This window comes from Phacochoerus africanus, chromosome 3, assembly GCF_016906955.1.
Source record: "Phacochoerus africanus isolate WHEZ1 chromosome 3, ROS_Pafr_v1, whole genome shotgun sequence".
Taxonomy (NCBI): domain Eukaryota; kingdom Metazoa; phylum Chordata; class Mammalia; order Artiodactyla; family Suidae; genus Phacochoerus; species Phacochoerus africanus.
The window spans coordinates 32,811,143-32,830,204 of record NC_062546.1 but is presented as its reverse complement, the minus strand read 5'-3'; the positions used below and the strand labels follow the sequence as shown (position 1 = coordinate 32,830,204).

The 19,062-nt window shown below is 54.6% G+C and overlaps 2 protein-coding genes across 2 annotated transcripts; one reads left to right on the top strand and one right to left on the bottom strand.

Moving 5' to 3' along the window:
• Positions 1-6,465: 6,465 nt before the first annotated feature.
• CST11 (cystatin 11) lies at positions 6,466-9,433 on the bottom strand. Its single transcript, XM_047770356.1, has 3 exons — positions 9,062-9,433; positions 8,418-8,522; positions 6,466-6,612 (listed from the first exon to the last, which is right to left on the bottom strand). Exons 1-3 carry the CDS (start codon positions 9,284-9,286, stop codon positions 6,529-6,531), a joined length of 414 nt encoding a protein of 137 aa, XP_047626312.1. The 5' UTR covers positions 9,287-9,433; the 3' UTR covers positions 6,466-6,528.
• Positions 9,434-15,326: 5,893 nt separating this feature from the next.
• On the top strand, positions 15,327-19,062 carry LOC125122099 (probable cystatin-15). Its single transcript, XM_047770354.1, has 3 exons — positions 15,327-15,542; positions 17,846-17,956; positions 18,885-19,062. Exons 1-3 carry the CDS (start codon positions 15,348-15,350, stop codon positions 18,963-18,965), a joined length of 387 nt encoding a protein of 128 aa, XP_047626310.1. The 5' UTR covers positions 15,327-15,347; the 3' UTR covers positions 18,966-19,062.

Here is a 19,062-nt window from a genome sequence, read left to right as displayed (position 1 = left end):
TTCGTGTCCTGGCCTCACTCAGTGGGTTAAGGATCTGGCGTTTCGGTGAGCTCTGGTGTAGGTTGCAGACGTGGCTTGGATCCCGCATTGCTGTGGCTCTGGTGTAGGCTGGCGGCTACAGCTCCGATTCAACCCCTAGCCTGGGAACCTCCATATGCCATGGGAACGGCCCTAGAAAAAGGCAAAGAGACCAAAAAAAAAAAAAAAAAAAAAAAAGATTCAGGCACATCCTGACTCTGGCCTGAGCTTGGAGAGCCCAGTTTCTTCTTCACATGTGCAACTCCATGACAGACACCTGTCCTTGTGAGTGTGTCAGGGGCCCCAAGCCTACCCCGAGGTTCAGGGATTCATCAGGAGGCTCCTAGGACTGGGAGGGTGTACAGGCGTACTCGGGGCTCTGAGCATCACAGTGAAGGACACAGCCCAAAGTCAGCAAAGGGAGCAGGCTTGTGGGGAGAAGTTCCCTGAAAACCAGGCCCAGGATTCCAGGGTCCCTCCTGGGACAGCTCCCTGGAGAATCAGTGCCCTGGGGTCTCACTGAAGCTGTCACATAGGCACCCTTTGCCCATCATGGACTGAAATTTCAGCTTCTTTGAAAGAAAGCAGGTGCTCAGAATAAATGCCATCGTTTATACAGACAGCAGACACCCAGCGAGGCCCTCTTTTCATTTAGAGAAAGTTTTCCACCTGTGTTGGGACTGTTTACTCTCCAAGTAAGTTCCTAGCCTCCAGGCAAGGACAACTTGGCCAGGGGTCTTTCCCAGGACCCGATCTTGGGTTGACCATGGGGGTCTTTTTCGAGTTTCTCACAGGCTCATTGCTGGTGGAGTGAGACCCACGGTGTCCCCCCCTCATGGGATGCATGGCTGAGCAAAGAAGGTGACCCCAGACCACAGCTGGGGAGCATGTGGGCTAAGTCCCCCGCCCTCCCTACCCAGACAAAGCAGGAGAGAGATGGGCACCAGGCTAGACAGTGACAAGCAGCCTCCAGTTTATGCTTTCTTTCTTTTTTTTTTTTTTTGCTTCTTTAGGGCCACACCCGTGGCACATGAAGTTTCCCAAGCTAGGGGCCAAACTGGAGCGACAGCTGTCAGCCCATGCCACAGCCACAGCAATGCAGGATCCGAGCCACATCTGTGACCTACACCACAGCTCACGGCAACCCTGGATCCTTAACCCACTGAGCGAGGCCAGGGATGGAACCCGCAACCTCGTGGTTCCTAGTTGGATTTGTTTCTGCTGCACCACAGTGGGAACTCCTCCAGTTTATGCTTTGAGATAGAAATAATCACGGGGGCAGAATGAATACCTGGACTCTGTCTCCTGCGGACAAGTTGAGATAACGCTAATCATAGGCACAGGGAGGGGCTAAGTGCTGAATGGGCAAAAAATATGGAGGCCACATACTTCTCATTCTTGGGGTCAGAGAGAAGCTAACTACACCTTCAGAGAAAAGCTCCTCAGGTCAGAAGGGAGGGGGCACTGCCCCATAAGAGGTGCTCTCAATCTCCCAGCACTCCCTGCCCAGGAATGCATCTCTGCTCAAAGATGCCCACACATGGGGGAGGGCCCTGAGACAGAACAGATACAGGGTCAAAGCATGATGATTGGCCAGAGGAAGACAGAAACAGGAAGACTCCCCTCCAACAAATGATTTAAATTTCCCAAAGGCACGACTCTCTCTGAGGTCGCCTGTGGTCTGTCTGCAGAAACTCTGCTTCTCTAATAAATCCCTGGCTTATCTCTTTTTTTTTTTTTTTGGTCTTTTTGCTACCTGGCTTATCTCTACCTTCTATCTCTTTGTCAAACTCCATTTTTTTTTCCCCCCAAAGCAGACAAGAACTGGGGCCCAGACTCTAGCCACTCATTCTCATGGTCTCACCATAGACTTGGTGCTCTCACCACCATGGCCAGGGGTTGATCTCTGGGTCAAGAAACAAGCTCTCACTTGAAGCTGTGCCCCACTGCTGTTTCCCTGAAATCAAGGCCAGCTGGTGTCCTCCCTGGGGACCAGTCCCACCATCTCAGTCATAACTTTGCCCGAGGGGCCTGACCCAGAGGGAAGATGGAGATGAAGGGTTAAAGGTGATGCAATTCTTGTGCAAAAAAAGAGGGAAACTGGAAGCTACCAGTTTTGCAAATCTGGTGTCTCCTGGGGTCTGCCTGGGGGCCTCTCACTGCCTGCTGCCCTCATGACCTCATTTGATCAGTGTGACAACCCATGAGACAGCAGCTTACCTCTATGTCACAGGTGAGGAGCCACGGACAGTAACCTGTCCAGATCCCCAGTCTGGCCTGTTGGCTGAACTTTCAGAAATGGAATGCAAAGGAAGGCCAACTTTCTACCCTTCTCTCAAACTGGTGGAATATTGGTGCCAGGGCACCAGTGAGTTCTTTGCGCATGACGTAATGTCTGGACCTGCCCCTGAAAAGCTATGCAGAGATGCACTCAAACAGTACAGACACATGCAAGTGGAATTTCAAAAAATGTTCAAGGGAGTTCCTGCTGTGGCTTAGAGGGTTAAGGGCCTGACACTGACTCTGTGCAGATGTGGGTTCCATCCCTGGCCTGGCTCAGTGGGTTAAGGATCCTGCATTGCTGCAAGCTGCTGTGTAGGTCCAAGATTCTGCTCAGAACTGGCATCGCTGTGGCTGTGGTCTAGGCCGGCAGCTGCAGCTCTGATTTGACCCCTCGCCCAGGAACTTCCATATGCTGCAGGTGCGGCCATAAAAGAAAAAAAAAAATGTTCAAGAAACTCACAGGAAGAAGACTGAAAACAGATAGAAAAAGCAGAACAGGGAGTTCCCGTCGTGGCGCAGTTGTTAACGAATCCGGCTAGGAACCATGAGGTTGCGGGTTCGGTCCCTGCCCTTGCTCAGTGGGTTAACGATCCGGCGTTGCCGTGAGCTGTGGTGTAGGTTGCAGATGCGGCTCGGATCCCGAGTTGCTGTGGCCCTGGCGTAGGCTGGTGGCTACAGCTCCGATTCAACCCCTAGCCTGGGAGCCTCCATATGCCGCAGGAGCGGCCCAAGAAACAGCAAAAAGACAAAAAAAAAAAAAAGAAAAAGCAGAACAGAGAACAGACCAAACAGTAAAGTAGACTTTAAGCCCTCTCAATAGCTGCAGGAATGGTGTATACAAACTATGTATACAAGCCAATTAAAAGAGAGATCCATAGAGTGGATTTTAAAGTGACCCAACTATAGGTACCCTACAGAAAACTTCCTTCAAATCTAGTGGTATAGGTAGGTTGAAAGTATAGGGGTAGGGAATTCCTGTCGTGGCTCAGCGGAAATAAATCCGACTAGTATCCATGAGGATGCAGGTTCGATCCCTGGCCTTGCTCATTGGGTTGGGGATCCAGCATCACTGTGAGCTGTGGTGTAGGTCACCTACGTGGCTCAGATCCTATGTTGCTGTGGCTGTGGCATAGGTCAGCAGCTGCATCTCTGACTCAACCCCGAGTGTGGGAACTTCCATATGCTGCAATGCAGCCCTTGAAGAAGAAAAAAAAAGTACAGGGGTAAAAAAAAGTTCTATTTTGCAAACATGAATTGAAAGCGGGAGATCCTTTATTAACATCGGACAAAGCTGGTCTCAGAGCAAAGACTGTCGCTGGGGCTAGAGAGAAACATTACCATATACCCGTTCTAGAAGACAGTTTGGCAGTTTATTAAAAAAAAAAAAAAAAGAATCCTAAAATATACTTTACCATAGAACGCAGCAATCGCATTCCTGGGCATTTAACCTAGAGAAACGAAAATTTAGGTCCACACCTAAATCTTACACACTTGTTCACAGAAGCTCCAAACTTGAAAACAACCAATGGGTAAGGAGTTAGGCCGTGGTACTGAGTACACCGTGGACACTGCTCAGCAGTTAAAAGGACCAAACTACTGATGCCTGAAACACCTGGGATGGATCCCCCGAGGTCACACTCTATGATCCCACCCACACAACATGCTTGAATTGGCACAGTTCTAGACATGGAGAATGAATTGGTGGTTGGTGGGAGTCTGAGATGGTAAAGGGAGGGGTATGACCGTGGAGGGAAATCAAGGATGACTTCCTGGCTGTGGCCGCACAAACCTACACATGTGGCAGAAGGACATCCTTGTACGGTGTGCCGACATCAGTTTCCTGCTTGTGATATTTTTCTGGAATCACAAGGGTGTCACCATAGGGGGAGCGAGAGGAAGGGTAAAGGAGATGTCCCGTACTGTTTTTTATTTTTTTGTCTTTTTTTTTTTTTTGCCATTTCTTGGGCCGCTCCTGTGGCATATGGAGGTTCCCAGGCTAGGGGTTGAATCAGAGCTGTAACCGCCAGCCTACACCAGAGCCACAGCAACGCGCGATCCGAGCAGCGTCTGCAACCTACATCACAGCTCACGGCAATGCCGAATCCTTAACCCACTGAGCAAAGGAACAATGCAAACTCATGGTTCCTAGTCGGATTCATTAACCACTGTGCCACGACGGGAACTCTGCCCTGTACTGTTTTTGTAACTTTCTATGAATTACAGTTGTTTCAAAATAAAAATTCAAGGACACACTAGGCTGAGAAATCCAAGACCAATGAGCAAAACGTTCCCCTTTCCCTTTATTCTCTCCATGCTTCCAGATGAGAAGCCAACATGCCAGGAGCGCAGCATGGCTGGTCAGTATTAAAAGACAGCCACCCCAGCCTGCACTCTCACTGGTCAGTCATGTTTCCTGGAATATTTGCTGTGTGTTGGGCATTGTGTTAAGCAACCTCCATTCAGGAACATCTTTCATCTTTACAGCGCTCTATCGAGACAGGTCCTGTCATGCTCATTTGAAGCTGAGGAAGCTCAGGTGAGCGTTTCCCAGAGAGTTAGTGGTAAGGCTCTCACGGAGCCTCCCCTGAAACTGGGCCCTTGAGGACTCCTGAGATTTGGAATAGGAAAGTCGAAAAAATTGTCCTCCTGGAGCTCTGGCTTCTGCAGCTGGGGATGTGGTGGTTGCTGTCACCTCGGCTCACAGTTTGCCTATGCGGTGCCCCCCCAGGGTTCCGCCTGTGTCCTCTCACCTCACCTTTCTGTGCACCAGCTCCAGTCCCCGACAATGCCAGCACTGGTGGTCCTGAAGGCCCAGCTGCTTGCTCCAACCTTGAGCCACCCCAGGCTGGAGGTTCCTGGGAGTCAGTACCATTGGGGGGCCACCCTGCAGCCTGCAATTGGCCGGAGCTGTTGGAGAAATGCCCTGGGCCCCCTCTCTGCAGGTGGGTGGGTGCCATGCAAGCATGTGTGTTTCCCCAGAGTCCCCAGAATTCTCCAGCAGTATTAAACCCCAGGGCCTTTGCCTGATCCGTTGGGAACAGGTCATCCTTTCCCTGCTGGATGGGAATGAGGGCTGATGTGCCCATGATCCGCTGGAGCCATCTGAGACCACGCGGAGGAAGTGAGCCTGGGGGTGTGGTGGGAAATACCGGAGCAAACTGCTGTGGGGGTGCTTGTTCCTCACTGCTGATGTGACATCCCAGGAAAGGGTGCCCCTTTAATGGCGCGTCCCCAGCTTCTCTTCGTGTCCTGGAGGAAGTTATGTGATGGGTCTGTCTGGGCAGTGTAAACGGGCCTCATAGCCCTGGATTGCGTCCCACAGGGGCCCACGTGCTCTCTGCCCATTCTGGGAGGGGAATCTGTCTGGGAAGACATCTGCTGTGGTCCATGGTTGCTGATGCTGGGTTGGGAGTCTCATTCTGCCGTTGATACCAGAGAGTGCGCTTGTCTGCAACAACAGGGCCTGCCTCTCGTCCTAACTCTCGTCAGAAAAGAGGCCCTGCTCTTTTCTGTGACCGTTGTCACTCTTCCCTGTGTCCCCTATTTCCCACTTTGGGCAAAGAAGACATCACAACAGGCGTTCCTGCCAATATCTCTTAGCTGTTCAGCCAAGTAATGGGAGCATCTTTCCTCATTCTCCTCCTTTTTCTCTTCTCCTCATTTTATTGATCGATTGATTGATTTTGCTTTTTAGGGCCGCCCCCGCGGCATGTGGAAATTCCCACGCTAGGGGTCCAATCGGAGCTGTAGCTGCTGGCCTACACCACAGCCACAGCAACACGGGATCCGAGCTGAGTCTGCAACTGACACCACAGCTCATGGCAACGCTGGATCCCTGACCCACCGAGTGGGGCCAGGGATCGAACCTGCATCCTCATGGATACTAGTCGGATTCGTTCCTGCTGCGCCACAATGGGAACTCTCTCATCTTTTCTTTTTAAAATCTAAAGAGTTCTACTTGATGTGAGGATGAGGTTTAATAAGCTCTGCTATCATGAAGGAAAGGGCTGCAAGGCCAAGAATTCCACACATCACCTCATCTGGGCCCCAGGAGACACTCAGATCATATTACTGGGGGCTGAAGAATTAGGGGGAAAAGAGTGGAACCAGAAGCATTCAAAGCATTAAGAGAAGAAACTGACTAACATTTATTTTTTCACATGGAGAGCCCCTTCTTGGTGCAGGACACTTGTACACACGGAGACTGCCCGCCGAGCTCCGGGACACCTAGCCATCGGTGCAGTTTTTGGTCAGAATTTTATACTTTTCAAACCAGGGGACAGCAAACACTGAGAAGAAGCAATCGATTTTCTAAAAAAACAAAACCAAAGGTGAAGAAGATCAACATGCCGGGTGAATATTTTAAAGGGGAAAGAAGCTGGTCTAAGACACATGGGGGGAAATGGCACTGCCACCTGCCTCCAGCCCACAGGTGTGGCCGCCTGGGTCTCGATTTCGATGATTTGAGAGCCTTACTGCGGAGATCAAGTCACCGAATGTCCCCACTGCTTGTGGTTAGAATCAGAGATGAAATAGGGTCTTCCCGCCTCACCACCGTGGGAAGGACTGATTCTTCCTTTTCCTTTCTACTCACGTGCTGTCCTCGTCACTTACCCTCCCTGTCCCCTCCCCCCTCCCCCATCTCTCCTGCCTTCCTTTCACCTTCCTCCCGCCCAATACCCCTTCTCGTTCCCTCCTCCTATCCTTCCTTCCTCCATCCTTCCATCCACCCTTCGTCCATCCTCCCTGCTCCTCCCCTGTTCTCTCCCAAGACCCCTTTCTTGTTCACTTTCTCTGCTCCCACAGTATTGTCACATCTTAGGGCGATGTGGCTGTCGGGCTCTTCCCAGGAGGGAGGAAGAGGGCAGGGTGAGGTGGGGTGGGAGTTGCAAACACTCGCATGTCTCCTAAAACAGGATTCTGAATGCCAACTCCACAATTTAATCTCTCACATCAATGAGTCTCTAATTTTACTTTACTGTTATAGGCGATGATTCCTTTCAGAGATTTCACAATCTTTTCCAGGGAAGAACCGAAAAAGTCTAACTTGCTAGAGTTTGAAGAATTCTCCACGGAGCTGGGAGCCCGTGGACAGAGACGCGTCTGTGTCTTGAATATCCAAGCCATCAGAGCTAGGGTGACCATGTAATCTATGCACCAAACCAGGACACATGGAAAGCAAGCGGGGAATCTATAAACGCTCACACGAGAAAGCTGCACCCAGATCAGGGCTACTCTAGGCCAGGGGCTCATGGCTTCACGCTCCTGTTCATTCATCTGGATAAAGAGAAGTGATTTGCAGGCCTGTGGGACTGAGACCCTCAGGTCCCTCAGCGCGTGGCCCTGCCTGACATGTGCGCGGTGATAATCCACCACCAGCAATGATGGTGGTCTAGCCACTCTCCCCAGACGTAATGACACTGGGTAGACATGAAGTCACTATTGGGGCAGTGGCTCCTCAGCAGGTCACACACCTGCAGGCTTGTCCTCTGCCAGATCCACCCCACAACCTGCTGAACTTTTTTTTCAGGTGTGCCCCCAGCACGGGGAAGTTCCCGGGCCAGGGCTGGAACCTGTGCCACAGCCATGACCAGAGCCCCAAAAGGAATAACACTGGGTCCTTAACCCACTGCGCCACTGGGGAACTCCTGGCTGAGCTATTTCCGAACCCACTTGCCGCCTCGCCTCTGCTTCACCTGAACACTGCAGGAGGAAAAGAGCAGAGGCTGCAGCCCAGCAACCTGTGTTCCCATCAGGCTGCTATTCAGATGTTCAGTGGGTGCACCAGGGAGCCCCACCCCAACCCCGCTGCTAAAATATTACAGGCTCAGCTCCTTCTCTCAGCCCCAGGGTGTCCCCCCTGCCCTCTGCCTCCGAATCCCAGCCACCTCGGCTACTCCTTTGGACGCCACCTCCCCCTGCCTCCCCCTCCTCCCCCCACCTCCCCCCCACCTCCTCTTGTTGCCAGAGGCAAGATCCTGGTCATGCTCACCTTCGGTTTCAAGCCATGAGAGGCCAGGTGTGATCCCAGGTTCTTCTCAGATGAGCTCGTTTGTCCCCAGCCAGTCCACCCCTCCTCATCCCCAAGCCCCAGGGAACCTGTTCTTGGTTGGTACCTTGTACAGCTCCCCTTCCTGGAAGGTGCAGTTGTTCCTCTCTGCCTTGGGGCAGACGGTCCTTTGCATCTCCAGGTTCAGGCGGTACTCTATGTGGTTGGTCAGCTGTGGGGCCAGGGCAGGACCTCAGGACCACCTCCCTTTCTCTGCAGCTTCTGGGGGTGGAGATTCCTCCTGTGCTGCCTGGGCCCAGGGTCAGCCTGGGCAGACCCCAGGCCCCTCTACCTTCCATCAGCCTCCCATTCCCCTTGGCCATTGGAGCAGACCCCCCGGAAGCTGCCCCATGAGCAGGGCACCCTTGGGTCACCCACGTTTTGTGAAATGTTTGTCAAGGGCTGAGACTCCAGCCTAGGCTCCGAGGGGACCCATCTCAGCAGCAGTCCTGCATGCTGCCCCGCAGGAAAGGACCCCAACGTGCACCTGAGAGGTGGCCCGGCTCCAGGAGGCCCTCACCCAGGCAGCAGGAGGATTGGGCCCTTGGGCCTGGCCCTGGGTTTTGGTGACGTGGCTCCACTTTACCCATGCCAGGGAGCTTCTGCTCTCTTAGGCTAAACGCATGCCCACTTCAGACTATGGGGCTGAGTTTGCTGCATGGCTGCCTCAAGCCCACAGTGTCCGGGCTGCCAGGGGAGGGGGACACTGACCACTTGCACGGCCTTAAGGACACGCACGATCCGGAAATTGTACTTGTCCTCACTCTTCTTGTTGAACTCCTTGCTCACAAAATCCAGGGCGGTGACCACGAAGGGATCGGACACAGGCAGCTCCTGGACGTGGATGAAGCTCTTCTTCTTTGTTTGGTAGCTGAGGGCCACCAGGGCCCCTACGATGGCCAGCAGCAGCCGGGGGCCCTTCTGGGGTCTGGCCATGGCTGCTCAGCTGGGGAGGAAGCCCCACCAGGGCTGGGCTGCCTGGTGGGTTTAAGGCAGCCCAGGCAGCTGACGCGCACGGCTGTCCTCCTGGCTCTCGAGCTGCAGCCCAATGACCTGTGGGGAGAGCAGGGCCCAGCCTGCCTGCCACACCCTCCTCACAGGTTTCTCATCTCCCGTGCACACCCAGGCGAACCCTTTCTCTCTGGTGGATTGCTCCTTCCGCAGCCAGGCCCCTCCCGCTGCCCGGCAGGTCCGGGTGGAGCCAGACCAGGGACTTCCGTCCATTGAGCTTGGCCCAGCCACACCGTGGGAGGCCTGGAGCAGCAGGAAGCGACAGGGACACGGGGGCGCTGGACCCGGGGCTGAAGGAGAAGGATGGGCCATGAGCCCCACATCTTTTTGGGACTTTCCTCTGGTCATCTCCCCCCGCTGCCTGGCTGGCTGGACCAAGGTCTCCCACAAGCCCCAAGTTTGGTGTCTTCCTCCTGCAAATACAGCTTAGCTGTGGGAGATGCCTGGGCTCCGGAGAAGCGGATGCTCCCTAGTAAAGGGAGGGTGTGCTTTAGGGGAAGCTGTGATCATGTCCCGCTGTCCCTATGGATGGTAACTGGTTGCGCCATTCATCCTTGAGACCCTCCCAGGCCCTGGGACAGCACTCACAGCCTCAGTTCAGCACCCAGAGCTGGGCTCTTCAGCTGCCCAGAGCTCAGAGGGCTTCTCTGTCTTTCTCCCTTTGTCTCTCCACCCCCATCCTGGACCTTCCAGGTCTGGATGAGAAGAGGAAGGGGGGACAGAAGCTCCAGCCTCAGAGCTCCTGGCGGGATTCCGCACAGGTCCCTTCCCAGGCTCCCAGCCCCCATGGTGCTGACCTCCCTCTGCAGCTTGTTAGTTTCCTGTGGCTTCATAACTAGTTACCAACAGTAGCTTTAAACAACATGCATTTATTATCTCGCGCCTCTGGAGATGGGAGGTCCTCAAACCACACATTTGGCAGGTCTGTGCTCCTTCCCGAGACGCCAGGGAAGAACCATTTCCTTGCCTCTCTCAGCTTTCAGAGGCTTGGGCATCACTGCTCAGTCTGTGTCCCTTTCTCCATCTCCACAGAAAAAATCAGGAGGAGAGAGTAGGGAGTCTCGGCTGAAACTGCAGAATGAGGGGCTGTCGTGGAAAGAGACTTGTTTAGTGAAAAAACAGCTTTTTTTCAAAAACGAAAAGATGTATCAACTATATCCACCAACACCCCCAGATCCTTAGGAGAATTATTTAGGGGGAGGGAAATGGTCCCTGTGGGAGAAATGTTGTGTTGAGGGAATGATGCCCAGCAGAATTTAGGCATGTTGCTAAGTGCAAGTGAATAGTGAGTGTCTAAGGTGACAAGCATATTGTCCTAGGGGCTTTCGAATATGACAATAACACAGGCAAAAGGGAGTTTAGGAGCAGTAATATTTCAAGGTCCCCCCACCTTCTTTGAAATGGTAAAGGTACTAATTTACAGCAGATTCAACTAAGTCAATGGTGCTCACTGCACTTGCTAGTGTTACCATTAAAAGAAAAAAAGTCAGGAAAAATAAAGCCATTGAGAGGAAGAAATGGAACAATGGAAGAGCCCTGAATGAGCCAAAAAGAACACAAGAAAGGAGAAAAGGAGGAACAGAGAAGGTTGGGGTGGAAAGAAAACACAGTAACGTGGTAGATTTGAACCCAAACCTACCCATGATGATGGGTAATAGGAGTCTTTGCAAAAGAGATCGCTTCTCCACCTGAAAGCATGTTAGGCTTATTTTAAAAAACTATTTGCTGCTTACAAAGTCATGGCTTAATTAAGGCACCGTCTGCAAGTACAAAGATGGATAAGGACACGTCGTGGAAACGCTACTGGGAACAACACAGACGCAGCTCCTCTGATGTCAAAGCCGACTGCAGAGTGGGGGCTTCACTGGGGTGAAGGTACTGCTGACGAGGGACTGATGGTTCCATCTGTACAAGCATCTAAGGCCAGAACCCTACATACACAGCAGGAATTGTGAGAAAACAAAGACAAATCCACAGTCAAGTGCACTGGGAGAGGTTGGAACACATCTTTCAGCAACGGACAGAAAAACAGACCCACACCCACCGAACTCAATAAGACAAAACAAAGTAGAGAGAGTCAGCTGTGGAAGGTCTGAGGTATGAAGATGCCCTAAACTCTGCACCTGCAAACTACAGAATATTCAGTCTTTTCCAGATCCCGTGGAATCCTGGCCAAATTCCGGGCAACAAAACCAGTTGCAACACATTTCAAAGACGAGGCGTAATAAGATGTTCTCTGCCTCAGAGGACTTGAGCTGGAAGCAGATAAGAGAAAAGATAATTGGGTCATCAACCAAGGCTAGAAATTCCCATCAGGGCTGAGAAGAGGACAGGGCCTCCTGGCCGCCCCCGCTGCTGGCCGCACACCCCGTGCTCCGTGGGCTCAGCGGGTGGTGTTGGCTCTGGCCAAGGTCGAGGGCAGGCTGGGCTGCTGCCTCCACTGCCCAGGGAATGGCTCGCCAGCGTTCCCAGGAACCCATGTCACCCTGGTCACCCTTGCCTGCACTGCCCTGAGGGCACAATTGTGACTCAGGTCCCTGCACGATCGGGTCTCTCAGGATGAAGCCCTGGAAACGAGGGGATAGAGTGTGCCACGGCATGCCCCTGTGCCCAGGGTTTCTGTGCCAGGGACGGGGATGTGACCCTGCTCTGCCTGTGTGGTGCTAGAAGGAGGGACAGGAAAGGGACAGAGGGGAGTTGGACAGAGGCTCTGGGCAAAGTGGAGGCCAGAAGGGCAGGGATGCAGGGAGGGCCACATGGGTGGTGAGCTAGGGAGCCCCCCATTCCACCCCCTGCCAGTCCTCTGTGCCGATGCCGGAAAGCACGTTCCTGAAGACACCTCTGCTCCTGGGGTTCACTGTACTGGGCATTCACATCTGGACAACTCACAAGGAATCCATAGACGTTAGTAAGAACCAAGTTGTCTGTGGAGTTCACCACGGCTTAGTTCAATAAGGAAGGGCACGCCTACAAGTTGCAGGAGGTGGGTGAGCCCAGCAAAAGGTGAGTGGCCGTTGGGAGCCCAGGCCCAACCCCAGCTTTGAAGGCCAGCCCCAGCCAGCCTCTGTCAGCAGGGCTCTGAACTGAGGTCGCCCAGAAAGGGACTGGAGGGCGTTCGCTCCTTGCACAGATGCCCTGCTTCCCTCTCCTGCCTGCATTTCCTGGTTGGCTGCCCCTTCCCTGGGCTGCACCCCAGCCCTGCACCTGGGGAGGCCAAGGTCCCTCCAGCATAAGTGTGCCTGAGGCTGCCCCAGCCCGGAGCCTATTCTTGCCCAGGGTGTGGCAGCTGTGCAAGAGGCTTGGCGAGCCTGAGTGTGTGTGAGTATGTGTGTGTGTGAGTGTGTGTGTGCGCACACTGGTGGCATCAGCTTTAGGGATTCCGTGCCTGAGTGTGTGCATGAGTGTGTGCATGTGAGTGTGTGTATGCATGATTATGCATGTGAGTGAGTGAGTGTGAGTGTGTGGCTGGTGGCATCAGCTGTGGGGTTCCCCAGCCCCTCAGGAAGCCAGCGTGCAGGACGGTTCCCAGTCTGTGCAATGGAGGCGAGCCCCCCCATCCACCAGAGGTCTCTGGCTCCCTTCCTCTCCTAGTTGAATCCTTCCCAGGTTTTCAGCCCCTCTCCCTGAGCAGGCAGGGCATCCTAAAGGGTCAAAACCTCTTAGAGAAACCTGACGACCACCAGGAGTCATGCCCAGTTCCCAAACACCCACTAGGAGCAGAGTTTGCCAGGGGAGACCTTGGTGCCGCAGCCCCCCAGGAGAGACAGCGCGTCCAGCCCCCGCCCCAACCTGGTCAGGATGCTGCCCCACGAAGGACAGGGCTGGTCTGGCGGTTCAGTGGACCCGATCCCATTGCCCTCTCTAGAAGGGGTGGTGCCCCATGTATCTGATGCCATGGAGGGCAGGGTCTCGGCTCAGGGCTGTTGTACCTGCACTCTCGGCCCCATCCCAGGACACGACCCTTTGCACCCCCCAGAGACCAGTGATGTGGCTCCTAAGGTGAGGTCCCCAAGGGAGCGGTCGCAGCGGAAGGAAGGCAGGCTGGACCTGCACTCAGGGACATCTTTTTGGGGATGTGCTTATAGACAAATGGCACAGAGTTTGTGTCCTATTTATTTACATATTCTTGTCTATGTCAACTTTTCTACTTGATTCTCTGCCTTTTCATCACTCATGAAAAGGGAATATTTTTATAATTATAATTTCTCCTTGACAGGGCTGGACAATGGTATTTTTAATGGACCTGGAGCTAGGCTGCACGGTTTGTGAAAAAACACGACAAAGGCATTGATAACTGCCCCTTGCAAGAAGCGCCGGAGGGAAAAAAGGTTTGAGAATAAGTCAATCCCCAAGCATCATGAATTTTCTGAGAAAGAAACTACTATGAAAAGAGGATGAATTAGGGACACCGGCAGCCCCACCTGTCCCCCACACATAGCGCGCCTCGCTCCTAACCCTTCTAGTCACCAAATATCCGGGTTTTTCCTACCCAACAACTCCAGGGAACCAGATAATTAGCTGGGGATGGCATTGGTTCTCATAGGCTGAAGGTTCAGGCCTACCAGGTGGCTCCTACTCCTTGCAGATGCTGAAGCAGGTTAAGAGGTCCCTGGAGGCTCCTCAGGTTTGGTTAATTTGCTAGAGGGGCTCATGGAGCTCAGTGAAGCATTCATATTTCCCATCTTATAAAGGACACAGCAAAGGGTACAGATGAACAGCCGGATGCAGAGACCCAGATCCATATGGCTGGGCCTGGGAGGGTCCCAAGCACGGAACTTCTGTCCCATGGAGTTGGGGTGCATCACCCCCAAATGGATGCACTCGCCACCTGGAAGCTCTGGACCCCACATTCCTGGGCTCCATGGATGCAACCTCACGAGGCCTCGGGAATTATTCACTCTGCGTCCAGCCCTCCTCCCCTCTGGAGGCTGCGGCGGGGCTGAAAAGTCCACACTCCTAAGGATGTCTTGGTCTTTCTGGGGACCAGCCCCCAGGAGCCCCCCTGAGTCACCTCCACAGAACAAAAGGTGTTCCTCGTCGTCTCATCCCTGAGGACTGCACAGAGATTCAGGTGCTCTGTGCCAGGAATCCTGCCAGAGACCATGCATAGGTTTCCTTTATCTCACATGGTGCCTATGGGAGGAGCTTGGGGAAGCCACAGACCTGACCCCTCTCTGGAAGCTCCCAGGCTTCCCCTAACCCCCGGACAGAGAGACTCTGAGCATAGCAGGGAGCAGGGCCCTGTGCTCAGAGCCCAGGGGCCCACCAGAGTCCCCCCAGCCCCCAAGTGCCCTTCCCCCCAGGCAGAGCCTCCCTAGTCCTGGCCTCCAGCTTCCTGAGACCTCAGACCCGGACAGATGCTCTTCTCACTGTGGCCGCTCCCTCCTGTGCTCTGATTCTTCCGTGTGTGTGTGTGTGTATTATATCTACCAGTCATCCACCGCATCCATCATGCACCCATCCATTCATTAGAAACCCTCTCCCTACTGCCAAGCATGGCCAGGCCCACTGGCAAGCAGGTTGGCAGGTACTGGGGGTTGAGAGGATGGTACCCTGGCCCCGATGCTCCCTGAGGTTCTGAGCTGAGGCCAAGGTCAGAGTAGACCAGGCTTTCCCCTCAGCTGCCCAGGACTCAGGGCCCAATGCTATTCCTTAAAGCTGCCTTGACTCTGCCAGGACTGCTGGGAGGCACCTCTGTGAGGGCAAGCACGGTGGGCTCGAGACCCTCACCCAGAGCCTGTGAGGGACCAGAGCCTGCCACATGTGTGTTTTTGTGTCCCAGCCTTAGGTGAGAAGAGCTGGAAATTGTGACTCCTGCTCTGCCTTCTGTCTGGTGATGACAGTAGGGACAGGGATGGGGAGCCGGCAGAGGGCACAGGGCTGCGAGGGGCAGGGCTGCGTGGGCTGTGGCTTGGGGAAGGCAGCCCCGTGATAGCAGCCACCCCCTCACCCGAGCGCTGCTGGCCTGCAGGCTGAGCTGGACAGCATGTCACCAAAGGTGCCTCTGCTCCTGGGGGTCCTGTTCCTGGGGCCCCATGTCTGCAGCTGGAACTTCGAGGACATTAGTAAAACCATGGATTACTTCAGCATCTGTGTGGAGTTTGCTGTGTTTCACTTCAACCAGCATCAGCCAGATGAGTACGCTTACAAGCTGCTGTGGGTGGGGAGGAGCCAGCGCAAGGTGAGAGGACGGGATTGGGGGGGGGGGGGACAGGGCTCCCTCTCTGCCACCCCACCTGCCCCCTGAAGCCGGGCCAGGAGGATGTGTCCTTGATCTGCAGGAAAGAGAGAAGGATGTTTCGATTCGGTACATGAGGCTTGAAAACACCCCATACTTCAGAAGGGCTCCAAGTTTCTGATGTGTTTTCTTAACATATGGAGCAGGGGGGAAGGAGAGGGAAGCAGAGGGACAGGTGAGGAGGGAACAGAGGGGAGCAGTGCCCAACTGAAGCCAGAAAGGGCAGGATCACAGAGCAGGGCTGACCTTAGGTCTCAGCTGCCAGTGATGCCAGCCTGGAGGCAGGCAGGCTTTGCCCTTGCCTGCGTGGCCACCATAGGTCCGGGCCTGGGCAGGAGACAGAGACGGTCAGGGTGTGTTCTCGTGGAGCTGTTCTGCTGGTGAGGAGAGGCAGGCAGGCCCCCAAGCTGCTGGTGATACAGTGGATGAGAGGGATGAAAGCGGTCGGCGGAGGACCGCAGGGCCATGGCCGTCTTCAGAATGGACTCTTGCAGGTTTGCGGATGGGAGGGGCAGGCAGCCCAGAGAGGGCCCTGGACCAGGAGGAGCCCCACATGCCTATCGGGGCCAGCCTGAGAGTCTGTGGGCCCATGTGGCAGAAAGGGAGACTCAGAAATGCAGGTATATGGGGGAGGGGCTGGAGCTGGGCTGTTACCCTTGGAGCAGTGGGGACTCGGGGGAAGAGCTTTGGCCTGCATCTCTCTGGATGCTGTGGGTGCAGTGGGTCCCCCCAGCCTGGGACCAGGGTACAGGAGCTGGGCCCTGGTTGCGGGGAGCCAGAAAAAGAGCCGGCTTCTGAGTCCACGTGGGGGTGGTTGTGCTTGCGAGAGAGGAGAACAAGGCACGGATTCCGGGCCTCTGCCCCGAGCACGATGTGGACAGCTGGGGGAGGGCTGGGAGATGTGAAGGTGGCCGGGCAGAGCTACCAACGTCAGGGTCCCCAAGGCGGTTTGGAAGGTGAGGAGGCTGTGGGTTCAAAGCATCGGCGGGGGGGGGGGGGGGGGCTTGAGGAGGGGGTCATTAGCATCTGGTGGGAGAGAGCTTTCCCGCCCCTGCCTCCTTCACTGGAATAACTGTTGTCCAGCCTTCGGGAGCCCAGGCCCAACCCCAGGCTCGAAGGCTAGCTCCAGCCAGCCCCTGTCAGCAAGGCTCTGAGGTGAGGTCCCCTTCTGCACACACTCAAGAAGGGACTGCACAGACAGCCTGGCTTCCCTCTCCTGACCACCTTTCTTGACTGGCTGCCCTTTCCCGGGACTGCACCCCAGCCCTGCAGCCAGGGAGGCTGAAGGTCCCTCGTGCATCAATGTGGTCGCGGCTGCCCCCGCCCCAAGCCCATCCTACCCCAGGAAGTTGTGGCGGTGCAAGGGGCTGTGGGTGTGCCTGAGTGTGCATGTGCATGAGTGTGTGTGGCTGGTGGCATCAGCTTCAGGGATTCCTGTGTCTGAGCGTGTGCATGAGTGTGAGCATGCATGTCTGCACATGAGTGTGAGTGTGTGGCTGGTGGCATCAGCTGCGAGCTTCCGGGGTCCCTCAGGAAGGCAGCATGCTGGACGGTTCCAGGTCTGTGCAGTGGAGGTGAACCCCTCCCCGCTATAGGTCTCTGGCTCCCTTCCTCTCCTAGTTGACTCCTTCCTGGGTTTTCAGGCCCCTCAAGCCGATAGGGATTCCTAAAGGGTCATAACCTCTTAGAGAAACCTGAAGACTACCTGGGCTGCACCTGGAGGAAAATTTGCAAGGGGAACCCTTGATGCTGCAGGGCCCCACCCACCCCCAGGAGGGACAGCATGTCTAGCCCCCTCCCTGTCCTGGTTCAGCTCAGTGGATCAGCATCCCATCACCCTTTCTAGAAGGCGAGGTGCCTGTGTATTTGATGCCATGGAGGGTGGGGTCTCTGCTCACGGCTGCTGTGCCAGTTCTCTCAGCCTCGGGTCCCCCCCATCCGGGGATGTGCTCCCCCACCCCCCACCATTTACCAATGAGGTGGCTCCTAGGCATGAGCCATCAGGAGCGGTGGCCTGGGAGGGAAGGCAGGCTGGACCTGCAGTCCGGGACGTCTTTGTGTAAGAAAGGTGGAAAATTAAAATGAAATAGTAAAGTAATAAATAAATTGAAAAATAAGAAAAATAGGAGAAGAGTATCTAGGGGTCCCTGTTTATAGGCATGTGTGAATTTTCTATTTGATTCTGTGGTTTTCTTAATGTTGCAAAGTCAGTAGTTCATGGGCGTTTCCACATCTCTCCTTAACAGAAGTTCACGTGGATATATTTAATGGACCTGAAGCTGGGCCGCACGATTTGTAAAAAGCATGATGAAGACATTGACAACTGCCCCTTGCAAGAAGGCCCAGAGAAGAAAACGGTCTGAGAATAAAATCAACACAAAGCTTCACAAACCTTCTGAGAATGAAAAAGCATGTCACCGAGGGTCTGTGGGAAGGGGCTTGGAAGTTGTCAGGATGACCCTGGGGCTGAAGGCTGGGTCCAGGGCCCTCCCCGCCAGACCCCAGCTCCCCAAACAGAGAGGCTCCTGGTACAGCAGCGAGTGGGGCCCTGTGCTCACAGCCTGGGGGGGCCACCAGATTCTCCCAGTCCCCATCCCATGCCCTTCCCCCTGGCTGGAACCTCCCCTGTCCGGCCTCCAGCTTCCTAAAACCTTGGGTGGCCCCTCCTTCTTGTGCTCTGATTCTTCTGGATGTGTGTGTGTGTGTGTGTGTGTGTGTGCGCGCTCGCGAGCGCGCGTGCTTCTGTTGCACTTGCTGGTCACCCACCCTTCCCTCTGGTCTCCTGGGCAGCAAGGACAAGCCCCGGGTAGTCAGGCCTCTGTCACTATCCTAGGGACTGACCTTGGACTGAGACCCTGGGGAGGGGCCTCAGTCAGGGTGACGGTCTCAGTGGACTGGTGTCCCCTGACCCCACCCATGCGGGAGCCTCCTCTTGGGGTGGGTTTGTAGGTGCTGCTGGGTAGGAGTGCCCTCTGGACCATCTCCTGGGCAGCCTGCTGGCTTCCCCAGAACTCCTGGGGCAGAGGCCCTTCAAGCAGCATCATGTGCCCCAAGGTGGTGGGCTCTGAGGGGCAGGTGACAGCCCCACCAGGCACCCCTCCGGAGCCCTGTCCTCCATCATCCTGGGGGAGACTTGAGCTCCCAAGCCAGACCCTAGGCCATGGTTCGATTTTGCGTTTCTTTCTTCTTTAGTTTTAATGTGACTGGAGCTCCTCGTAAGTCCTTGGTGCTCAGTACTCTATTGTCACATGGGTCTGATTTGATATCTTATGATTGCTTTTTCAGGCAAACTGCACTTTCATTGTGGATGTACGACCATGGTATACCCAGTTCAACCTCCTAAACAGCACCTGTGAGCAGAAATAGGTGAAGATGCTCCTGGCTTTCCCAGCAGATCCTCTTCCTCTGGAGACTGAGGGATGGAGTCCTAGGTCTGCATGGCCACAGGGACATTAAAGGCATC